Below are 24,831 nucleotides of genomic sequence, written 5' to 3'. Positions count from 1 at the left end.
AATTAAGAGAAACCTACCCCAGCCGTCGATAGTGAAGAACACAATCTGAAGATAAGGTTAACAGATATTAATGAGACATAAGGGCGCTTTAATTCAATCAGAAATTCAGCAAAATAACCCTTAACGGTTATTTTCCTTGAGCATAAATACATTTTCATATTTCTGATGGGGTAAATGTTATCTGTCTTCAAAAAACATTAACAAAGCTCAAGTTATTCATGTTGAATGAGAGCAATGTGTCATAGGCAGAAATATTACCAGGGATTTAATTTTTTTTTCTAATAAGAAACTTGATTTTGACATAAATGTAGAGTGACAATGTTATAGAGTTATTGATTTATTGATTTATTTGTTTGCCTCATAACTGTCTTCATCACACTTAGATTTCAAACCCAGGCTATGGAAACCATCTGCCTGAAGCAGATGGTTTCCATATCAGAGTGCGCAGCAAATCTGAAGTATAAACCATGATCCAAATGAGCTGGAATCCAGAAAGTGGAAAAAAAAAGAAAACCCTCTTGCTAATCTAATCATTGAAGAGTTAATGGCCTGTATTTGTTTAAGTGATGCCTTAGAGATTTAGTGATCAAACAAACTGTGTCTCAAATGTAAAACAACAAATTACAGTAGATAGCCAGATGCTTTTAACCTTGTTTTCTTTCTGCCTGCATTTAATGCTGCAGGTTCTGGACGATAAAGTCTATAGTAAATATTTAAAACTCATTGCTCGACTGTTTAAACTACAAGCTGCTACTCCCAAAGCTGTGCTCTACATTATGCAGTGATAAAGCATCAACATCAACTCCTAGAAGTGCTTTCAGTGGTACAGTTGTTTGATTTTCGAGGCGTACGTGTGCAGAGAGCTCTTCCTCAGATATTGAAAGCAGCCCAGGAAATTACAGACAGGGACTCTCTCGTAACAGATATCCCTCAGGATGTCAAATTTCTCTGGCCGTTTTTTTTTTTTTTTTTTTTGATTGCTGCTCTCTCATTACTCTGAACAACAAACTTGTGCCGCAGGGGGGGGGGGGGGGGGGGGGGGGGGGATGCAAATAAAATAGTTGAACTATTGCCAGCTAAACAGACATCTAGGCTTTACACAGATTCACAGGCATGCATGTCTGGTTAGCAGGAGGACATATGTGCACCATCAAGGAGATCTGGTGTATTTGCTCATGTTGATTATAATAAGCAATTAATTATGTAACACTGTTCTAAAGAAAAAAAGAAAAAAAAGTTCTTGTTTTTGTTAAAGGGAGTCTAAGGTTCAAGAATTTTATCTGGTGCGTACTTTGAACCATGTGAGCGAGGGGGAGGTACATTTTTCTTGTGAAAGCCTGGAAAAATATCTGACTCGTACCTTGTTGATTTAAGCTCTTGGATTTTTTTTCTTCTACAAAGTACAGCTTAAATAAACGGTGTTCAACCAAAGATTGGGGTGTGCAGGTAAAAGATACTAGTTGGTTGGCCCAGCACTTTAGGTTAAAATAAAAATGTGTTATTATTATGAATATGCTTTTATCATGGCAAAAACGTCACACATCTACCTTTGGAAGTGCACAATCAGAAGATATTCTTTTCAAAAGGGTCAGCCTTTATTTTGATTTAAATTTTCAGATTTTTTATTATTGTAATGAAAAAAAAAAACACCTGCTATAAATTCTGATACAAATCTATGATATGTCCAAAGCATGTGCACAATTTGCAAAACAGTTATGGTTGCTCAAAAATAATCCAACAATGATACATACTGTATGCGGCCACTGAATTTACTCATTTGTTGTCAGACATTTTATGACAAAACACCACTTCAGTAATACTATCTTTCCAAGTACAGATAATGTTTTCGACATTTTGAAACAGCAATAAAACACTAGGATTTTTAATTTTTTATATATATATATATATATATAAAAAAAAACTTAAGCAAAAGAGAGTGGATAAGACATTCTCAATGATATTGTAACTAAAAATATACATCAGGAAGGTCCTTTTAAGTTAGGATTTCAAGTGAGAAATTCAGAGGTTTTTGACCACAACCAACCCAAAAGTCCAATATGACTGCTGTGTATTTCAAATATTGTTATAGCCATGGCAATAAACATTTTATGTTCCTTTCTGGCAGTTTGTGTTTCATTCATTCTTTCCCACAGGGAGTAGTGTACTACTTCTATCAGTAAACATGTACCTTTAGTGACTGAATGCATAATATGTAGTTATACACTGTTATTAACTTATACTGATTTTAGCAGTTAGTGTGTCATGAGAACAGCAATTATTTGTCCTGGCAGTCAGACTCCAGAGCTGCAAATGCTGTCACCACCCGTCTAAAAGTTGTTTTTTTGTTGTTGTTGCTTTTCTTAGCCTGAACATGATCTGATTTCCAAGTACAAAGAGAAGACAGCTTTATCACATCCTTCTGATCTTATCTTCTTACAGGTACATTGTTAGATTGGGTTTGATGTCTTTTCAGATTCACATTCTAACTTCAGAGGTAAGCAAGAAGCCACTTTGTTCTTTGTACGCTCTTGTCCACTTTGGTTTAATCTTCAAGTACTCAGATATTTTCCTTTTGCATTTCTCTTTTGGCTGTGGTTTTTATACCACTTTTTCCATTAGTAGCAACTCAGAGCAGTTCAAGGGTCGACTTGCTTTTTTGGCTTTTCCATTAGCAATGGTTACGTGGAACCGTTACTAATAGCACCTGCTTCAATGTGGTCAAACACAGAGGTGCACACATGTTTCTGCTTGGCAGCTGATTGAAAAGAAACATGTCGGTCTCTCACTGTCGTTTTGCTATTGACTGCACCCATATTGGCGTGGTACTCAGTTGATTAGCATTTTAGGCTATATATACTATGATAGTTGACAACACAATAACTTTTAAGTAATATTTAAGATTACCCAAGTACCACCAGTGGTGATTGTACCACAGTGTGTGAACCAAGGGATTAACTCAAACTGAGAATGAGTTTGTCTCCTGGGTGACACTATGAGAGTTAAACGATATTTCCATCACTTCGCCATCTGCTGGAGTTTCTTGTGTCCTCCTGCTCCTCTTCCTTCTCTTCTCGCCAAACCTCTTAGCAACTTTCACCATGTGCTGCCTGAAGGAGGATCCCATGAAGGCGTAAAGGATCGGGTTGATGCAGCAGTGAGTGAGGGCCAGGCTTTCCGTCACCTGGGCCGCCTGATCCAACATCTTGCTCGTCCCACAGTGAGTCACGAAAATGTACACCGAATCCACGGCACGGTGCAGTTTTAGCACATTGTATGGCAGCTGAGTGACAACAAACACCCCCACTACTATTAGGAGAACCCGCAGAGCTCTCCACTTCTTGTCCCTGCTCTCAATGGGTAGGCTTTTTAATGCTCGGCACACGGACCAGTAACAGATCACCATGACTAGGAGAGGAAGCACAAATCCCAATAGCACCTCGGCCACCTCCAGCAGCGCTTTACCACTTCGAGCCATAGATGAAGGGTAGATGGCCACACAGACATTCCTATTCGAGGTCCAGATCACTTCTGAGAAGATTAAGTCAGGTATACCAAGTAGGGAGGCTGTTCCCCAGGCAGCTAAGCACCACTTCCAGCAATGTCTCCTGTTGAAAATCCTCTGCAGCCTCCCTCTTCCACCTTCACCCTGCACTCTGAGAACCGCCAGGTAGCGGTCCAAGCTGATGCAGGCCAACAGCAACATGCAGCAGTTGAAGTTTAACGTGTAGCAGGCCGACACAATCTTACAGATGGCGTCCCCCAACTCCCAGCCCCTGGCGGCGTCAGCGGCCCAGAAAGGCAGCGTGAAGAGAAGTAGCAAGTCGGCCACGGCCAAGTGGCTCAGGAAAGAGTCCGTCATGGTCTTCAGGCGTTTGTGGTAGGCATAGACGCCCAGGACCAGAGCGTTTCCCGACAGTCCTGCAACCAGACACAGACTGTACACGATGGGGAGGAAGAAGGCTGCGAAGGACCGGATATCGCCCTTCTCGCACAAGGCGGGGTAGTCTTCATAGCTGTAGTTGAAGCTGATGTTTTCATGATAGTAGTAGTCGTTCTCATGTGAGGCAGTCATGCTTACTAAGAAAAAAGTGGGAGAACAATTAAATTATTTAGTTTTTAAACAATCACAGTTTGTTGCAACAATTTCTTTAAAGTGGCAAAATCATGTTGGTTTAGCAGAAATATGTAGCCCTGAATATTTTACTTTTTTATTGCTCAACCTTACCTCAAAACAGTCTGTAGCATTAGCCTTTTTAGCTTGTGTAGCAACTATCAGCTACTATAAATGACTTTGACGTCTGTAACTGAATCAGTCTTACTGTTTCCTAAACGTCAAATAGCCTACATCTCATTATTTGGCACTTAAATTTAATCTAAAAAATGGTTTGCACATTCCCTTTGAGTTAACAGCTGCCCTTACTAAGAAGAAGAGTAGATTTATTTTATTCTGTATAAATCACATGTTTTTGTAAGAATAAACATGGAATATCTGACCATGAAGTCCAATATGAACCCATGACTGTTGACTTGCTGCTAAATACAACACCAACAATTTTACATCAAAGCTATACACTATTTATTGAAGGAGACTTCATCAAAAAGACATTTTCTTTTCCACCAGTAACCAAAGGTGATTAAAGACCTTTAATTTTCAAGGGTTTCTGAGTTTTAGGTGTCGGCAGCAGGATCTTCTTGATGGTCTGATTCTAAGTTTTTATGAGGTGTTTATATCTAAGGTTTGGGAGAAAAATTCAAGTTGCAACATTGATCATCCATCTCAGAATCTGCTAAGAACAAAACGGGAAGTGCCTTTATTGGGTCCGATAAATACCTCACAGGACCAGCTGTACTCCCACAGATAGGAGCAGTGTTGGTTTTTGAAACTAACCATATGGACATTTGTCCAGAGCAGCATTGGTTAGAGAGGCAGCAAAAGGAGCTTGCCTGCAGGGCCACTTATGTAAGAACATCCATGTTGTATGTGACACTCTTTACATCCATCTCTTTGTCCCACAGCAGGGGTACCCCAGCCTTTGAGAGCCCCTGCAACCTAGATTAATCTTTCTCTTGTTTTGCGTATCTGTGTTCTGGGTAAATCTGTGTTAATTCGGAGGCGGTGTCTCACATGGTCACATAATGACAATAAAGATTATTGAATCTCTCTGACATCGGAAAGTTTTTCAGATTTTAGGCTTTTACCACGTTTTCTCCTAAAAAGTGTGTTACTCACACAGTGCAAGTAATAGGTTCACATAACCATTCTACTGATTAAGAGCTGCTTAACATTCAAAATTACAACATCATGAACATTCAGTTTTGAACCTTATGAGGACTTTGGTCCTATTTTAATTAAAAGGAAAATTAATAATCTCTTGCTTTCATGTAAAAAGAACAATACAAAACTTCAGCGAAGGTCACAAATACATGTTTTAAGAAATGTGTTAATTATTTGGATAAAGATACTTTATTTTTGCTGCAGGAAGATATTTTGTCTGACTATTAAAATCCAGCTGGGCATTTAAAGTGGGCTGAATAGCAAAGAGTCTTTGGAAATGAAGGGTAAAAAGCAAACACTGCCTCACGCTATGCCTGCACTGAAAAATCAAACATATTTAAATTAATTTTTGAACATGTTTCACATGCTTATTATGGATCTCTCCGGGATTAATGAGAACCCAAGTGACAAAATGATTCACAAACGACAGAAGACTTTGTGAGAACAAAACAACAACTTCTCCTGTGGGGGGAAAGGCTATGACGCAGGTCACCAGTTCATTAAAGCTGATTAAGAGAAATTGTTGCCACATGTTTTGGGTGTGACTTTCAAACAAAATTCAGCTGTTTCTAGCTGATAATAGATCGTCTAATCTTACAAAATTCTGGTAGTGTTGGTTCAGGCAAGGTTGGATTTGAATTCCCAGCAGGATTTGGACAAGTTACAGTAATGCACATGATGTGATCTGAATTAAGGGAAGAGGCCTGTTTCAGTTTAATATTTATAAACTGAGCCAGAGTACTTTGTATGTATTTGTATGTATTTGTAACCCACCCAGGAAAAATGCAGGGATAAAATTACCTTGGCAATGATTGTATAGGGCAGGTCATTTATTTTCGAATTTACTCTAATTTTATCCATGCGGACGATCTTTTCTTTTAACCAATTAAAACCAGATGAAGCTTGTATGGATCTCCTTGTTACATCCTTGATTTGATATTCACTCATCCATTAATAACAAATAAAAAAAGGTTTGAATAATAATAATAACAATAACAATAACAATAATAATAATAATAATAATAATAATAATAATAATAATAATAATAATAATAACACTTGGTGCTACTGAACAAGAAAAAATATGCAGGAACAAAAAAAAGAGATAAACAATAAAACAACATATGAACCATTAATAAATTCCATAAAGAAAGATTATGGTTTAATAAAAAATAGATTATACAGAATAAACAAGTTTAAAAACTGAATGTTGAGATGTGATTTAAATGAGAACAGAGAATCAGAGCCATGGATGTGTTGTGGGAGAGAGTTGCAGAGATGGAGGAGCTGTACAGCAGAAGGGTCCGGTTCCCCATGGTTGACAAGAGGGGAGGATGCGTAACAAAAGAGGACGAGGAAGTGAAGAGTTTGAGATGGTGTGTAATGACAAAGAAGATCAGTGAGGCAATGATGTGGCAAGTTATTCAGAGCTTTGAACGTGAGGAGGAGAATCTTGTAGTCAATGCAATATTTTAAGGGTACCCAAGGCAAGTTTAATTGTATAGCACATTTCAGTAACAACGCAAGTCAAAGTGCTGCGAAGATGTTTAAGTACAGGATTGATGTGGTCTATGGAGGCGATTTTAGTGATGATCTGAGCAGCTGTGTTCTGCATAAGCTGAAGTTCATGAATGATTTTGAGATGAAGACTTGAAAGAAAGGATTTATAGTAATCTAATCGAGAAGTGATGAATGCATTGATGAAGATGTCTGTACAGGGGTCCGTTCTTCGTACATCGCTAACTCAGTTAGCAGGATTTCATTGTTGACGATTTGGCATGATCTTGGATCGTTTGGTTCTTCGGAAGACATCCTGCTCTTGTTGTCATAGCAACATGTGCGCCAGCTTAAACCTGCTCCAGAGCAGGCTTATTTCATGTAAACAAGATTAGATCACGGCTGTATAAGCGGAGGAGATAGGGAAGTCTGCCGTAGCCATGTCCATTAAAGAATAAATTGCAGAGTTTTTCGAATTAATCGCGTATTGCGCAATAGAGAGGATCCTTTAGGGCAGCGCCACAGTGTAATTGTAGAGAGATTTTTCTTGGTGGCTGTTATAAACAGATAAACACATCATTTAACAGTGGCTTTTAAAGAGGAAAACGTGATGTTGGAGCCATAAATCTCAAATATTTAAGTTATTTGTATGATAGTTTGCTTTTTTTTTTATCATATTCAGTAAGAAGAGTTGTTCGGGCCATTTTATTGTGAAGTTTAGTTTTACTTTGAAAGGCTTGCTTCCTGTCGAGCTGTATATTGTATTAGATAAAAACTATGGATGGATTATCTAGACACGGAGCAATACAGTTTTACCGTGTAAACTGTGGATGACTAATTGGAAAAGGAAGATTTTAATTTTTTATGGATAAAGATTTTTTTGTTTGTTAAAATTCCCAGTTATCACGTGTCCTTTACTTCCCGTCTCTAAGGAATGACACTGAAATTTGGATCTCTTGACATAACAAGTGCCTTTTTAAAAGAAAGTGTAATAATTAAAGGCTACCATTTTGTAGAATATTCTTGTATTTCACTTTTACTTGTCCCCATGTTCTAGTGGGTCCCGTGGAGGCTCTGATATAAAAGAACATATAATATCAAATTATTAAAATGCAAAAATTCATGCTGTAGAATGTGATAGAAACATCTACCATGGACAGTATTTACGCATTAATTTGTCTGCTGCTTTTTGCCAGCCCTCTCTCCTGGCTTTAACAGATTTTGAGGTGTTTTAATTAATGACTCAAATTCGGCATAACCTTCCAAGCTCTTGTTCTGCTTGGGAGAAAAACTGTGGGCGTTCTTTGCTGAACAGCCAATAGCAGCGTTGCTGATCATTGCTTCTACTATCGATACATTTCCCCTTTTAAACAAACGCATGAACGCGCAGTTGTCTCAGATAACTCAATCCAGTGATACTAATCGTAAACAACAGGTGTGTTGGAAGAACCCACTTAGCCGGATCATGATTAGCCGGATGAAATCATCTTGGATGTGTCATTTGATCTCGGATGTTTTAAGCAACGTACAAAGAACGGACCCCTGGTCAGCCTTCAAACCTTTCATGGAGGAAAAGAAAATATTTAAGAGACTGCGAAAAGTACAAAATTTATATTACAGCATATTACAACAAACTCTTCTTTAAATATGTTTAGATTTTTTTCTTTTCGATCACCTACAAAGAGAAGCAAAATATTGAATTGTTTTCTCATACCCTGACACCCTAAACAAAATACTTCCCTCAGTAATGACTTTTGTCTTACATACAATATAAAATACATTCTTTTAAATATGTTTCCTTGTCATATTAAAATTGTTACATTTGTATTTATTTTATTTGTTCTTGTTTGTCTACATATGCTTTGTGGAGGTACACTTTCTTTGAGGTGCACAAAAAACCCCAACAACAACAACAACAACAACAACAACAACAAAAGCATTGCCACATATAGTCAGAGCATACAATGGTAGTGGATTTAAGTGCCTGTCCAGCTGAAAAATATGCCAATTTGTCTTGTTTCCTTGCTGTTAGGTTATTTTCAATTATTTAAAATATTTAAAGAAGATCCAACAAAATCTATATTTCAACCCTTCTGTTTTTGACCACAACAACAACAACAACAACAAAAAAAAAAAAACAATAAATAAAACATACAGCTTTTCTCCTTCCTTTAATAACAGCATTTCTGTATTATGTCTATGTTAGCAAACATGCTCTGTTTGGCTGTAACACGATTGAGTCAAATAAGCATGTTTAGCTCAAACACATCTGTGAAAACAGAAGAAATAGTTTCCAAAGAAGACACCAACTGGGCTGATGGAAAATAAACACGAAAAGATTGATGACACTGAACAAGAACTATGTTGGGATTTCAGAAATCAATGAAAAATTTACCCTTATGAAACAAAACTGGGGATGGTATTAGGGATTTGCATAGATATCTTAGAATGAACATTAAAACATCGTAAATGCCTGAGCTTATTGTGGAGCAAGCCCTACTATGATAATCATGTACACATCAAACTTCCTCTGGTTTGCTTAAAACCAGTCAAAGAAGACATACTAAGGTTTACGGATGATTGTATTAATCGTCCTGTGTTAACATTTGCTAATCCTGTCCTGACCTGAACATTTCTAACCTGTTGTAATTTTATGGGTACGTGAGTTCATCTGCCTTTCTGCTGAAAGACGAGAGCAAAGTCAAAACGAGGAAAATAAGTCTCCACATGTAGAGGCTAAAAACTAAAATGCCTGAAATTCTTTGGCTCTCCTCCTTATGGCACAGTATTTTATACATAGCGGTGCGCTTTGTCAGACTTTGTCATAATTGTTTTACCATATTGTATTTATAAATACATGTCAAAGATTCTTTTAGTGCAACAATAATTTTTCCATTTAAAATTAGCCTGATTGACATAGAAACAACTTCTCCTCAACAGTTCTTTGTTTTTTCCCCCCACAGTGTGGAACAGAACTGAAAGTGATCAAATAACAAAACTTTTAACTTTTCATTCTTGATGTTGGACTTAGTCTAGAATATGTTTCTGCTCAGTTAAACTTGTCTATGTAGTCACTTTGTTGCTAGCAGACACAAACCATGTTTTCCTACTGAAGTGATACAAATTATTGAAAAATTCAATGATTAATAATAAAAAATAAGGATAATCCAGAATAAATCTAAATGTTTAAAACCCCAGTGTATAAGATTTTCACACCGGCGCACCATCCAGTGGTGCGCTGAATGAATTACAAGCTACCTCACCGTTAAGCGTGTAAAAACTACTATATATGACATGTCCTCCATGTATTAACTACTGCTAATAGCTAATAGCTACGGTTATTGTGTGAAATGGCTTTTGGCACTGTTGTTTAGTTCGCTTGTTTTTTTCTAAAGTCGCTTGTAAATTACGTTAGTCGCGTCTTTTTGTGTGTGTTTTCTATTTGGCTCATTTCTGAACTTGCATTCGCTTATTTGGGCTCTAAAAAAGCAAGTAAAGAGATCAGGTCTTCCTGTGCACTACAGAGAGTGAACCGGCCGGCTGATATCCCTCCACCTCCCTCCCACATGCTCCCTGAGGGGGAGAGGGAGACGAACAAACGAGACATCTCTACCGGGAGGACAGAGTGGTTTCTGCACTACACTGCCCTGTCTTAACACAAAGCCTAAATAAACTTCACTGTTATATTGAATTATCTGATCTGCAGTCCAGAAGAAAGCCTTCAGACTCCACATCAGTTTATAGTCCACGCTCCCTCATGAATTGTCTCCACCTGGTAATAATAGCTGCGCCAATATAGACCCTCATTTTCTCATGGTTATTTCTTAGCTTTTCTTTTCTTGGTTACTTTCTCTTTCCTCTCGCTGGGCAAAGGGTATGAATGGTCTTCCATTTCAACAGAAAACGGCAAATGGAATGATCTACGGTCATCTTTGCTTGTTAATACTCCTCCACTGACAGCACGTCTTCATATAGAAGACAGAAAGGGATAACACGTATGGATGACAAGTTTGTCTCCTTTAAGCTTCTGAAATCAGAAATAGCGGTGCAACATGTCACCTCGCACTGTGTGCATCAACACCTATGTATTTATAAACTACTCATTCTAAGCTCTGAGAACACTTTAATTTTTGATGTGACTTTGCCAGAATATGCATTTATAAAAGCAATACTTGATTTTTGCTAATTAAAATCCAAATTAAACACACACTGTCCTTTTAAGGAACAGCTCTGAGAAGCATCAAGATGTATTTATTTATACAAATACATAAATTGTAACTACACCTTCATACAACTTAGACTCCTCCACTGTATTATTACTTTGTTTTACTGCTTTTAGACTGCCGTTTATCAGTTCGGGTGTTATATTCATTTTAGGTTGGGCTTAATGCATCTCTGTGATCCTCAGAGTTATTGTGCTTTACCAATGTTCAGCATTATTTAACATTAAATGTTATATTAAATGACAATACATTTTTTATTTTTTTCAGTTTATTTATTTTGGGCCTAATGCAGATGGCTGATAAAGCTGATCGTCAATCAACTGCTCTGCCTCTACAATGTTCTTCACTGTGTAGTCTTCAGTTAAATTTCTGTTAAAGGAAGTCTTTGTTCTTTTATTCAAACCTTTTGAACTTCGCTATTAATTCTTGGTTTTAATTTTGCCATATGTTTGGGATCAAAACCCTTCTAAAAGACCCAATGTCAAGCCATTTTAAGTTTTCTGGAACAACCAGATGTGTATTTACAATGTCCTAACGTTTCACACAAACACCTCATGATGCCAAGCACTCTGACAATGATCTCAGAGCCTTGGAAGAGAAATGGGGTAACAGCATTGCAGATCCTCCACAGCACGTAGCAGTGGACATAAGGTTTTTTTTCTATAAATTCCTCCTTTATCTCACGGCAGACTCCCCCAGAGTCTTAATCTCTAAAAATCCTTAGTCTTGTACCATTTAGCAAACTGCAGATGTTTGTGTTTGTGATGGTATCACAGTTGACATGTATACAGCTGCTGACAACTGTGAAACCTTGTGACAACATGTGACTCTTTGCTGCAGTTCTCTAACAGTGACTTTTGGACATTTATGAACCTCTATTAGGATCCTGGTTATTCTGAGTGTTGGTGAGATAAATATGGGTCCTCATCCTGCTTAGTTGACAATGACCAACCAGCCTGTGTTGTCTTTCTTATACCCAGGGATACAGAAAGTCATGATAGTAATTATGTTTGAATTTAAAAAGCAAGATGGTTTTCTCATATTTAGTTTGTTATTTTAGTTTATTTGTTATATAATTTTATTTATTTTATTTTTCTACTTTTACATTTAGTTTAAGGGGTATTACTTGTATGTAACCATTTCTTGTAATGGGATCTTTACTCCTTTTTTCATAAATATATCTACCATACCATAGCACTTTATTTCTAAAACGCTTAAAAAACATGACAGCTGACCAAATGTCTATACAAAATGTGAGAGAAAGAACAGAGATAAAATAATAAAAAAAAACTATAAGTTAATTCATGGGAGCAATACAATTTTTTATAGTACAAGTACAAACAAAGGGCAAAAGGTTAAGACACAGAGATACCAACTTACTAGACTTACTTAAAAGCCAAGGAGAAAAGGTTTGCTTTTAAACAAGTTTTTAAAAAGCCTGACCTCTAGCGCCAGCTCATTCCATGTTTTGGGAGCCAAAACTACAAAGGTCTTTATCTCTTCTGGATTCATAAAAATGTATAAAAAGATGGTCAACAGCATTTGGTCAGCTGAACTAACAGCACACAATGGCATTTAAAGATGAAGCAGCTCAGACAAAACTAAATGAGAAGCCAGACTTATGTTCTCTTGTTTGCTATCCAAGTAACAAATTATGAAGCAGCATTCTGTACCATGCTGCTCTCTCTGGCTGTTTTCATCCACCGAGTTAAAATTTGAGATGTTTTACCTGGGGTAAAGAGAACACGTTAATAAAAATGATTTTTAACAACAGTGAAATTATTTTATTGGTTTGATTTTCGGGCTAAATCCTCGGCTGAACCAGGGGAGTGATGCCTGCTTCAGATGTTTCCCTGGGTCAAGCTATCAACCCAAAGAACACTAAACTGGGATTTTAGACACATAGTTAATATTTAAGGCTTTATATTAGCTCTTTTGCCACAGCCATTGGTTTTATTGCGTGCTTACTACCAGCCATTGAGCTGCTCTGGCAGTGGATGGAGTGTTCAGCTCTACCTAGCTTGAACTCCTTTCAGCGAGGCTCCTCTGTGAAACTCTTCCCGTGTGCTCCGAGTCTTTATACTGAAAGACGGGCTGGCAGCAGGATAAGGCAGACAGCAGCTGCCTTGTACTTTAAGAGGTCAAAGAATGGACACTTCAGAAGCAAAACTTAACAGCTTTCAGCGTGAAATGAGAGAAAGCCTCGATAAATCCACAGATCTGGATTAGCACTAAGCAGTAGTAAAGAGAAAACGGGGGAGGACCAAGACTAGATCCCTGCAGTACCTCCGCAGGGTAGGGCAGCAGAAGCAGAGGTAAAATCATCCATAATGACCCCAAAGCTCCTGTTAAATGGGGAGTTTTTCTTTCTGCTGTCGCTTCATGCTTGCTCAGTATGAGGGATTGCTATAAAGCCATGGACAATGCAGACGACTCTCCCTGTAGCTCTACGCTTCTCCAGGAGTGAATGCTGCTTGTCGGGACTTTGATGCAATCAACTGGGTTCCCTTAGATAGGACATTTTTGACCAATCTGTATATTATGATCGAATTTGACTTTGTAAAGTGCCTTGAGATGACATGTTTCATGAATTGGCGCTATATAAATAACATTTTATTGAATTGAATTAAAAAGATAGGACCTAAACCACTACAAAGCTCAAAAGCACAAGTAAAAGACACATCCCAGAATCCTTTGCAAAAAATATGTCATTAGAAACCCTTAAAAGAGCAGATTCAGTGCTGTGACATGTTTTAAACTCAGACTGGAACACTTAAAATTTTCCAATCATCCAGAAATACCCTCAGCTGGGCATTACGTTGTTTTTTTTTTTTCAAAACTTTGGACGAAAACAGTTTCTTGGAGATCGGCCTAAAGTTTGACACCAGACTTCTTTAACAAGGGTTGCCCCACAACATGTTTAAAATGGCATGGCACCACGCTGGAGGTCAAACTCCAGTTAAGTTGTTTTGCCAATAAATGTCACCAGTTGGTGACTCACCAACGGGTGAGATCAACAAGTTGAACTTGTTGATCCACTCTATGAAGGTACTGCTTATAATGCTCAGCTTAGCTGTAACTCCTCAGACTGAAGAGGTCTCTTGGAGAAGCGACAAAACATTTAAACAAAGAGGAGCCCATCCAGAGGACCTATTTTCTACCTGGATTAATGAGATGCATCAGGATACTGTTAATAACATTAAGGCTAAAAGGGCCAACAGTTGGAAAATCATGGAGGAACAATGTCACAGGGGGAACCAGATACTGGTTTCTCCAGGGAGGAAAAGGAAATAGGTTCCAAATAATCAAAGACAACAGGCCAGGGGACCAAGATGGATGGATCATGGGAGGGAAGAAAAATACAAGACCTAGTATTAAAAATTTGTTCAAGAAGAAATTAAGGAACTTATCTCTGTTCTCTGAAAGCATCCAGAGGGAAAGGTTCAGGAGCATTGGAGAAATGTTAATTGTATTACAAAGAACACAGGAGTTGGGAGAGCAACAATATTGTAAGGGAAATAGTTTGCTCTCACATTTTCACAGCTCTTTGAAATGAAATGAAGTTTAGAAATGAAATTAATGTTTTGGGTTTTTTTTCTCCCCCAGTGTGAGACTATGCAACTGCAGTTAAACATGCTTGTTTTAAGGTGTTGATATATTGCCAATACTGCAGATCTCAACATGTGTTGTTTGAAAAGAAACTTGTAAAACAGGTCTTTGTGGTCGAGTTGCTGCTGAGAAACAGTAACCAAGTTTATGAACAAATAAGATTGTCATGTCTGTTTTGGAGGTAGATAAGTCAAATAGATGGAGTAGGTGGTTTACACAGGCGAGGCATTGAGAAGGAACTGTGATGGTGTGCTGGTATGTTACAATGCAGATTAATTTTGAGCTCCAGGCAGGACCTAACCTGCACGAAAACCAGAACATCCTGCTACAAATTAGCATCCAAGCTGGTTTTGGTTCAGTTGAATAAAGGCACCATTCAGCATTACATGAATGAAAAGATGTGCAAACCCTGTGAGGTTTATCAAGAAATCGAAAGATGGAATGCTGCATTACATTAGCTGACCCTCAAATTTTAAAAACCTAGACCTAAATAATAATAATAATAATAATAATAATAATAAACTGCCCAGCAGAGCGTCAAGTGAGATAATCACAAAGCTTGCAGATAAAATAAAAGAGTCTGCAAAGCTGTCAAAGGTTGCATAATAAAAGTGAGTCCGTTTCTGAAGTTTATGTGCTGGAAAGGCCACAAATTGGGAAAGGAACTTTGACAGAAGCCAAATGGTGTTCACAAGATTCCCGAGCCAGAGCATCTGCAAAACAGAAAATCTTCTTTCTGAAATCCAACACAAAGTATTTACCAGCTTCTGCTGCTGCAAAAAGGACACCCAAGCAACAACAACCAGTATCAGCATCATCCCTGTTCAATGCTGACTGATGTAGAGATCATCGGCTGGTCTGAGCGGTTCACTACCACAGAGGAACACATGCTGCTGAAAACCTTCCTGCAGAGCAAAGTTTCATTCAAAGACCTAAAAGAATGATGACTGTGCTCCGAATCAACAACTTTGTGACGCTTCTGGGCTAAAGAGGGAAAATGACCCGTCATACCGACCATAGCCATAAAAAAATATTTCTCTGGAGTTCCTGTGTTTGGAAGGTTCATGCTGTTTCTGGTTGAGACATAATATATAAACAACAGAAATAAACATTTAGCAATAGAAAACAGGTGAGACTGTTGAATAAAACAGCATGTTCACCTTAATGACAACTACAGAGCATTTAAGACTCCATTTATTAAATGACTGTTTTTTTTCTTTTGCATGTAAAAAACTGTATAAATGGAGGTGAGATGAGAGAGGCAATATCCTTGAACCACTGAACTCATGACCATGTGACGATGACAGTATAACAAGTGATATTCACGACAGGGATCTTTTTCTGCGAGATCATGTGTTCTGCTTCACCACAACACTGTTTAGGGCTGGTTTGATTAGAAAAAAAAAATAAGGAAGTCCTCATTGTGATGTACTCTTTGAAAAATATCTACTATAATTTATATTGCTTTGCAAAACTATTTATACCTCTTTATTTTTCACTTTTTTTGGCAGGTTACAGAACAAAACTCCTCTGTTATTTCACTTAACTGAACAAGTATGCCTTAGTTTGTGTTGTCCACCACAATAAATCACTTTCATAGCTTTAGCTGATATTTTAGACCAGGTTTAGGAACCACCGGTCCAGTTAGCTTCAGGCTTCCTCTCCTCTGTTGCTCCTTGGTAGGATCCTCTCATCAATTCTCTGACATCAGATTGACTAACCGAATGCTTTCTATCCAGAGTGTATATTCCTTTTTTCAAGGCATATTGAAAAGTACGTGCTGTATGGGAATGAGGAGGGGAAAACAATTAGTATAGCATTTTAAGACTATTATATTAGTTTCTTATAATAGAAGTGACCTGGTCAGTAATGTTTGTCGGGTGAGAAGCTTTTTAAAAAAAAAAAAAAAAAAAAAAAAACTGAAGCCATTTTAAATGATTGAAAATGTTGAATAAAAGCATGTTTACCTTAGTGACAACTACAGAGCATTTAAGACTCCATTTATTAAATGACTGTCAAACTGTGAAAATGAATAAAGAGATTAAAATGATTAACTCAAAATATATTTATAATGGCATAAAGCTTCAGAGCCAAGTGTGAGCTTTATGAATTAATGCAAAGAGTTTTCCCCACATACTTAAACTTGGTCTGATATAAAGTAACTTCAAGTTAGAAATGAAAGGGTTATCATGAAACAAACATTATATTGTCTCAACAGTTAATTTTAGAAAAAAGAAATATGAACATTAACTTTACAGCAAACATTGTTTCTTGCAGAGTTCACATTTTGAATGACTTATTAACTGCCAAAAGATAAACGATTAGCCATTTCAATATACACATTATTTAGTTAAATACTCACGGTATTTGGCTGATTTAGCTGGCAGTCTTTCTGTTTCCACTCGTCTGCCCTGTTCTCTATGCTCAGTGGAGAAGAGGGTTGCCTTGATTTAGACTCTGGTGCAGCATGAGTGGGCGGAGATTGGAAACAGCTGCTCTAAGAGAGCTCATGATCAACGTGACCACATTAAACATTTACAAGCACTCTGCAGCTTAGTACACCATTTAAAAAAGAAAAGCTTTGAAGTTTTGTTTTTATTTGAAAACGATTAGGAGCAACTATCATCACAAAGCAAATTGATTCAATATATCAAAGTTAAAAACATCTGTTTATTGCATGTTGCTCTTGTCAGCTTTCAACAAAAAGAGAAATTGTTATCTATCAATTATTCTCAGTGTACAGGACTGATCTACAATGTATTTGGAAGGTGCATGTCCCGGTACAATAAACTTAAAAATAATACTGTACTTCATTGTTCGACAGAGTAGTGATAGTGTGATGCCTGGGGCTGTTTTGTTTTGTCAGGACCTGCCCTTGTGCAAATTTATGAAATCACATATTTTGCTCTCTAGCAGAAAATCCTGAAGGAGGATGTTTGATCATCTTTTTATGAGTTCAAGCTCAAACTCTCTTGAAATGTGCAGCAGGACAATGATCCGAAGCATATCAGCAAGTACACCTCTGAATGGCTAAAAATAAGAAGGATATTCAAAAGGAAGCTTTTATGGTGACCTAGTTAAAGCCCAGGCTTAAATCTGACTGATATTACCATGTTGGGCCTTAAACAGGCTTTTGTTGGAAAAATCTCCAGTGTTACTCAATTAAAACAATTCTACAAAGAGGAGTGGACCAAAATTTCTCCCCATTGACATAAAAGTTATCACAAATGCTTGATGGCAGCTGTTGCATCAAAGAGTGGCACAACCATGTTTTCTGTTTAGGGGACAATTACTTTATCACATAGAGCCACGTTTGCTTGAAAACTTTTTTTCTTTGATATATTTGAAAACTGTATTTTGTATTTACTCCAATTATATTTGTCTGATAATACAATATTTGAATTATATTGAATAAGTATTTGAGTGAGACAATAGATAGAACAAATCTGTAATGGAGTAAATGTGTTTTAGAGCATAACAAACTGATCTTTTTACAGTTTTTTTTATTTACACGTTAAGAAGTTAATTAAAATTAAGTCCACCTGTCAATTTTATCCAGTAGCAGTGAGGGTTCTTGCCCACTGAAAATCAAGTTTTGACTGTTTTTCTGTTTCACTAAATAAACAACATGGTTACATAAAGAAAGGAATTCAAACCATTTCCCGCCCACATGTTTTAGGTTACAGCTCAAAACAGAGCTGGAGTGCCATAAAGCAGTTTCATTGTTTGTGTTTCTAATAGAAAGCGGAAAAAATGTCACGGGATGTGGACTAAAATATTATTTTCCTCCTATACGTCTCATCATAAATCTGCTAACACATACCTCTGGAACTATACAATTAAATATAACTGTTATGGTTACATCACACACACACACACACACACACACACACACACACACACACACACATATATATATATATATATATATATATATATATATATATATATATATATATGTGTGTGTGTGTGTGTATATATATATATATATATATATATATATATATATATATATATATATATATATATATATATAAATCACCATAAACTAAATAGAGTAACCACAGTCATTAGTGGAAGATCAAGTCTCACCACAGCAAGGAATCAGCAGCATTGTTGCCCTGCCAACAATAAACACTCTTCAGAAAATGATGACTCACATGGAGGGAGATGACCAAGAGAAGACAGGAAGTGCACCACCAAAAGCCGTTTGTCGTGGAGGCTATAACCAAAGTCTAGTCTTTTTAAAAGGACAGCTTACGTTTATATTGCGACAAAAATAGAAATGGTGGGAGCATTACAACATCAGGTGAACAGTACAAGCACTTTTTTTTTTTTACAAATAAAAATCATGAGGCATATATTTGTATCCACTCCCCTCTACTCTTGTACCCCTGAATAAAATATAGTGAACATCATCCTGCTTTTCTTCAGGGTCAAGGAAACATGTCAGATCTGTTGGAAAGATCGCTGGAGCTAAATGCAGGGCATTACAGGAACAAAATGAGATAAGGGTTCCAAAAGTCTTTCCTGAGGTGGTCCCCCTTGCAGCTGGACAATGACGATAATTTAACATACAGTCAGGTGTAAAATGCAACTAGATCAGAGCATGTCACGTGTTACAATTTCCTAGTCAAAGTTCACACCTTAATTTAATTGAGATCAAATCTATTGCATGACTTGAAAACTGCTGTTCACAGACTGTACTCCCAAATGCAGAGGATTGATGGATACAAATGAATGCAATACATTTCAGTATTTCATTTAAAAGTAAAATAAATAAAACCCCTATAACCTTTTCCTTCCATGTAGCAAACAGGCACCACTTTCTGCTGGTTCACCACATAAAACATATTTAGTATACCGAAGCTTAAGGTTTATAATGGGACAAAACAACTAACGTTTTAGGAATGTAAATCATTTTGAAAGATAGAATACATGCTGCTTTGCACATCTGCTGCTATTCAGAGCTGGGAAGTATGTGGAGGATCAGTTTTCAGATTTTGATCCATCTAGATTTGACAAAGAAGCAGGGTCCATGTCACAGAAAGTTTCTTTTTTTTCCTCTTTTCTTTTTTTTGCAAAATATAGAACACATTTTGGGAAAATCACATGCGTATTGCAAAAGACGTCTACTGGCATTACGACACAACACAATTACCTCAGGTTTTTTGTCCATTTTGCTTCTGCTCTTACATGTTCCCAAAAACTGTCACCTAACAAAAAAACATATTAGGTGGAAAAAGAGGAAACAAGCTGTAATTTTATTGCAACAGAAACTAAATGGAACTCAAATCAAGTTAATTGAATTATATCTGTATTTATCATAAAAGGGAAGCTGCATTTTTTCATGGAGGGAGGTTAAACTATTACTATCTCAAACGTTGCTTGGATTCTCACAATTCGCCGAATGGCTTCTTAAGACTTGACAATGTTTGAAGGATTTCCATTTTTGCTTTCCTAACATAGAGCAGCAGGCTTTCAATAAACCAGTTCTGACAGCTTCAGTTCAGATTGGAGGGCACTCCAAGAACAGTGGGCAGAAAAGCTCAAACCTTTCTTTCTTTTTCAATTTGAACACGAGGTGCAGAGAATTTACAGAAATTTTATAGTAGGGCATAACGGTTTTCAGTAATTATTAAATTATACCAAATGGCGTACCAGCAGATATGATGCAAACAACACAGCATCTGCCACAGGAGTTGCCAGGTCCTGCAGCAGCAGGTGCTAAATGTCCAAGGTTCAAACAGGGCAAAGTGGCTTTAAAAATGAGCAGTAATTATCTTCTAATCCAAAACCTGATGTGACATACCTATATATGACTTTGGTCATTTTCAGTATGAACAAAGGAGTCTACTTTCCTTTTCTTTTTTTTGTATTACTTCAAATTTTCAGTGTTGTTAAGGCAATACTAAGCATCTATATAACCATTTTCATGGGGTGTCCTGATTAATTTAAAATGACTATTTGAAATGACACTTGACTATTTGTATAACTTATAACTCAGAAAAAGAAAGGAACCGTTCTGGACTAATTAGTTTCCACTCCCCTCAGCCAACAGCCATCTGTCACCACCCAATCAGCTCTGTCTACTCCAGTCTCCAGTCAATCAGCTCCACCTGCTGCCACTAATTACAGTCAACTCTGGTCGTCTGTTCACCTGCCTACTTATACCTGCCTCCGTCATCCACTCATTGCCAGAACATCTTGTCTGGTGTGGTGTGCTCTGACTCTCTGATGAAAGTTGCGCGTCTGCATGGTACACAAGTCTGCCTGTTTGCCCGTGAGTTCCAGCCGCTTGCTTTTCCCTCCCTGGAGGTTCCTCGGTTCACATCGGCCTGCACCTCCTGCCTTCATCACTCCAAGTCTGTCTCTACCTGCATCTTATGGTCTCCTGCTCATCAGCCATTACTAATCTGTCAAGTCTGGTTCTGCTTGCCTGCCTTAGCTGCCTGCCACTACTCATCCTCATAATAAACCTTTTTAAAACATAACTCTGTGTTTGGCTGAATATCGGGTTGACTGGAATTAATCATTAAAATGTGCATGAAAATGAACTTTGAACTTGGAATTAGTATATTTTGCGAGAAAGGTGAAAATCTGTATTTTTTTTTAATATATTTTGAGCTTCAAACAATGTCTTGCTAATATTGCATGTACCAGCACAAGATAAACATAAGATATATTATTTTAACTCTTCAGATTTTACGATAACAGAATAGTTGTTGTTCTGTAAATACAGTTTGCTCAGGGCGAACAATTTAAATGAGAAATGGAAATGGCAAAGAAAAGACTTTTTACTTTTTATACTAAACACACTTTAAAACATTAAGAAAATGGGAATATATTGCCATAAATGGATTGCTCAGGTTTTTTTATTCAAGCAAACTTTTTTTCAGGTCTACAAAAAGCTTAGACAAAGCAACTTATTCATGTCTTAACAGGATGCTCCGTCCTTTGTACTTTAAGCAATACAGGAGCACTGATGTGACTCTTTAATGACTCAAATACATGTTTTGAATGCGGTAAATACATCTGACAGATTATGCAAAGACAAACTCGATTATGCAACTCATACAACAATGATTAATCCCTTAAAGGCATGCAACGTCCAGGAAGAGAAGCTGAGGTTCCAAATCTTCTCCATCTGTCACCTCCATTAGCCACTTTATTTGATATGACAAGCAGAAAGTGGTAAAAACTGTGAAGGAGAAAGAGGAAATGCAATATTCCCAATACTGGTCAATAAATAATCAGCAGTGCAACAGTTTGTAGAGCAATGACTTTAAGTCACTTGAGTTTATTATTCATCATCATGTTTGTACATCATGTTTACTCACACCATTGATGTATCCTGTGTCCACTTGGCTTTAGTGTGTCAGAATAGGACCATAGATGCCAGGACTGTAACACATACCCAAAAAAGTTTTAAAGTAAATGTTTTACATTATGAAATATGTTCTTGTATACAGCTTTTTTGTCTTCCGTTCAAATTTCAAAAGGATTGATTACCGGAATTCAGGAGTTTCCGGTGTTGGCTCCTTCAACTGCTGTAACACAAACACAAAAATAAGTTTATAGAAGCAGAAGCTGTGTGACTGCACATGCAACTCGTTTTAACTAATTATAGGATAAAACTAAGTTAATTATTGTATTATTTATAATATAGTCATTTATATAACAATGACAGTAATTGATTTATTAATAATATTGTGCCATTATTGATATTAATAGCAATATAATTATTGCTAGCCTTGCAGCCACGTGACATTTGTAAACAGGATAGTCATCCTGAGGGTGTCTGTATAAATGCTGGTGAGTTTGATCTGGTGAACCTGAAGTCTGTTCTCCCAAATTTCTATCAAAATGTAAAATGCCCAACACATTAGACCATGTGTACACTAATGTTGACAACACAGAGAAAAGTGTTTCCCCCCCACTGCTGCTTACATCCTTTAAGACACTGGCATCAAAGCTGAAAAAATTGCTGTAGGCTCAAGGTTGAAGGAAAATTCAACCACACGGGCCTCAGATATATGTGGCAGGGCTTGCAGACTTCCAGTGACTCCAAACCAATAGTGCTCTCACTACTGATGGTAACCCCAGGGTTTCTGAGGACCTAAATATGTTTTTTTTATGCTTTGATAATAATGAAAATGCAGAACGTGTGTAGACTGTCATCTGACCAGTAGTAGCTGAAGCTGGACACACACTAGATGGAGAATGCACTGTGCCAAGTTAAAGCCAGGAGAACAACATGATCTGAGCCCAGGATGAGTCCTTCAGGCATGTCCACATCAACTGGCAGAGGCATTTACTAATATCTTCAACATCAGCTGTGGTATTAGAGTGCCTTAAATCCATAACCATCATACCTGTCCTCAAGCTTAAAAAGGTGAGCAGCCTGAATGACTACAGACTGATTGCACTCATTCCTGTTGTTGGAAAATGCTTTGAAAGGTTTGTCAAACATAACATCCCTGGATCAGCACCCATTTGCCAACAGGTCAACAGAGGATGCCATCCGCATCACCCAGACACTGCCCTGGGGCACGTGCAGAAATCAAACACCTATGTCAGGCTGCTCTTACTGGACCTCAGCTCAGCCATCAACACAACCATAGACACCATGTTGGTGTCCAAACTCCACAACATCTGCCTGGCCAACCACCCCAAAGTTGTTAGAACTACACATCTTCCCCTGTCACCTTAAACACCGGCGTGCCCCAGGGATGTATACAGAGCACCCTGCTGTTCACCCTGTTGACTTACAGCCACCACACATGACAAACACTATCATTACATTTGCGGATGATACAATGATCGTGGGGCTGATCCCCAATGGTGGTCACCCCACCCCCCTCTTGTCGGGGTAGGGGGTCAGAATCCCCTCCCTCCCTACAGGAGGAGAGTGGGAATCCTGACAACCTGGTGCTCATCAGACACCAAAAAAAACAAGGATATTATGATGGATTTCAGGAAGTTCAAAAGGTTGTCCCTTGCACTGATAAATATCAATAGAGAAGCAGCGGAGAAGGTCCCTAGCTTTAAGTTTCTGAATGTGCACATCACTAAGGTCTCCTCCTCTCCTGGACTACCCACAACACTCACACAACTGGCAGGGCTCAGGAATGTCTTCACCTTTTGAGGAAATTGCTGGATCACCTCAGAACCTCCTCATAAACATCTACCGATGCATAGTGGAGAGCATCCTGACTTACAGCATCAGAGCTACTGCATCTTTATCTTGAAAAATAGTGCAATCTACTGTGATTTTGTAGAGTGATTTCTAGAGTGATTGTTTTCAAGCTGTATGCAAACGAAATTTCGTTCTGTACGCACTTTGTGCATACAAAATGACAATAAAGATATCTATCTATCTATCTATCTATCTATCTATCTATCTATCTATCTATCTATCTATCTATCTATCTATCTATCTATCTATCTATCTATCTATCTATCTATCTATCTATCTATCTATCTATCTATCTATCTATCTATCTTGTTATACAGGATAAGACAAGAAGGAGTGGAAGGTTATCAGGTCTAACCCTCCACCGATCAGTCAGATCTTTGAGTCAAAGCAGATCAGGAGAGTGATCTAAGATACAACATAACAACATATCTATCGGGTTCAAGCTCACGCATACCTGCACTTCAATACTGAAAAAAAAAAAACGTTTTCTCCAACAGCTGTGAAACTGTTTAATGGACTGTGATGTGTTCATATAGCCTAACCCTGACCCTACCCCTACCCAGTATACACGCATCCCTAACCTAAACATAACTGACACCTTTGTGCTAAACCTAACCCCCAGCCCAAAAAAGAAGTGAGGGAAAAAAAGTCCTCCCTTTACTGGTAAAGTGAGCAAAAAGGTCCTCACTCAGCTGCAAAACACACAAACACACACACACGCTCGCACACACCAAATCTTTACCACACATACGTACAGCAGGCCCCCACACATGCATACATGTACACAATAAGTACATGTGTAATTCCTTTATATTTATTGTTCATTACTTACATATTACACTTGATTACTATACTTTATACCATGTCTCTGCCAAATTTATTTGCTTGTTATTTATTCATGCATAGTTGCTTGTTTATCATCATTTATTACTGTTCATAACCTTCTTGACAGTTCACCTCCTCACTTAAAATTTGTTTATAACTGTCTATATCATAATCAGACAGATGGAGGACCTTCCTATAAGCCT

The 24,831-nt window shown here is 37.6% G+C and overlaps 1 protein-coding gene across 1 annotated transcript; it reads right to left on the bottom strand.

Moving 5' to 3' along the window:
- Positions 1–1,897: 1,897 nt before the first annotated feature.
- ackr4a (atypical chemokine receptor 4a) lies at positions 1,898–17,044 on the bottom strand. The gene is made up of 2 exons (XM_012857160.3): positions 16,967–17,044; positions 1,898–4,077 (listed from the first exon to the last, which is right to left on the bottom strand). The coding sequence occupies exon 2, from the start codon at positions 4,070–4,072 to the stop codon at positions 2,957–2,959; it is 1,116 nt and encodes a 371-aa protein (XP_012712614.2). The 5' UTR covers positions 4,073–4,077; positions 16,967–17,044; the 3' UTR covers positions 1,898–2,956.
- Positions 17,045–24,831: the final 7,787 nt, after the last annotated feature.

The sequence above is a fragment of the Fundulus heteroclitus genome, chromosome 6 (assembly GCF_011125445.2).
Source record: "Fundulus heteroclitus isolate FHET01 chromosome 6, MU-UCD_Fhet_4.1, whole genome shotgun sequence".
Lineage (NCBI taxonomy): Eukaryota > Metazoa > Chordata > Actinopteri > Cyprinodontiformes > Fundulidae > Fundulus > Fundulus heteroclitus.
This window is presented reverse-complemented; position numbering and strand designations above follow the sequence as displayed.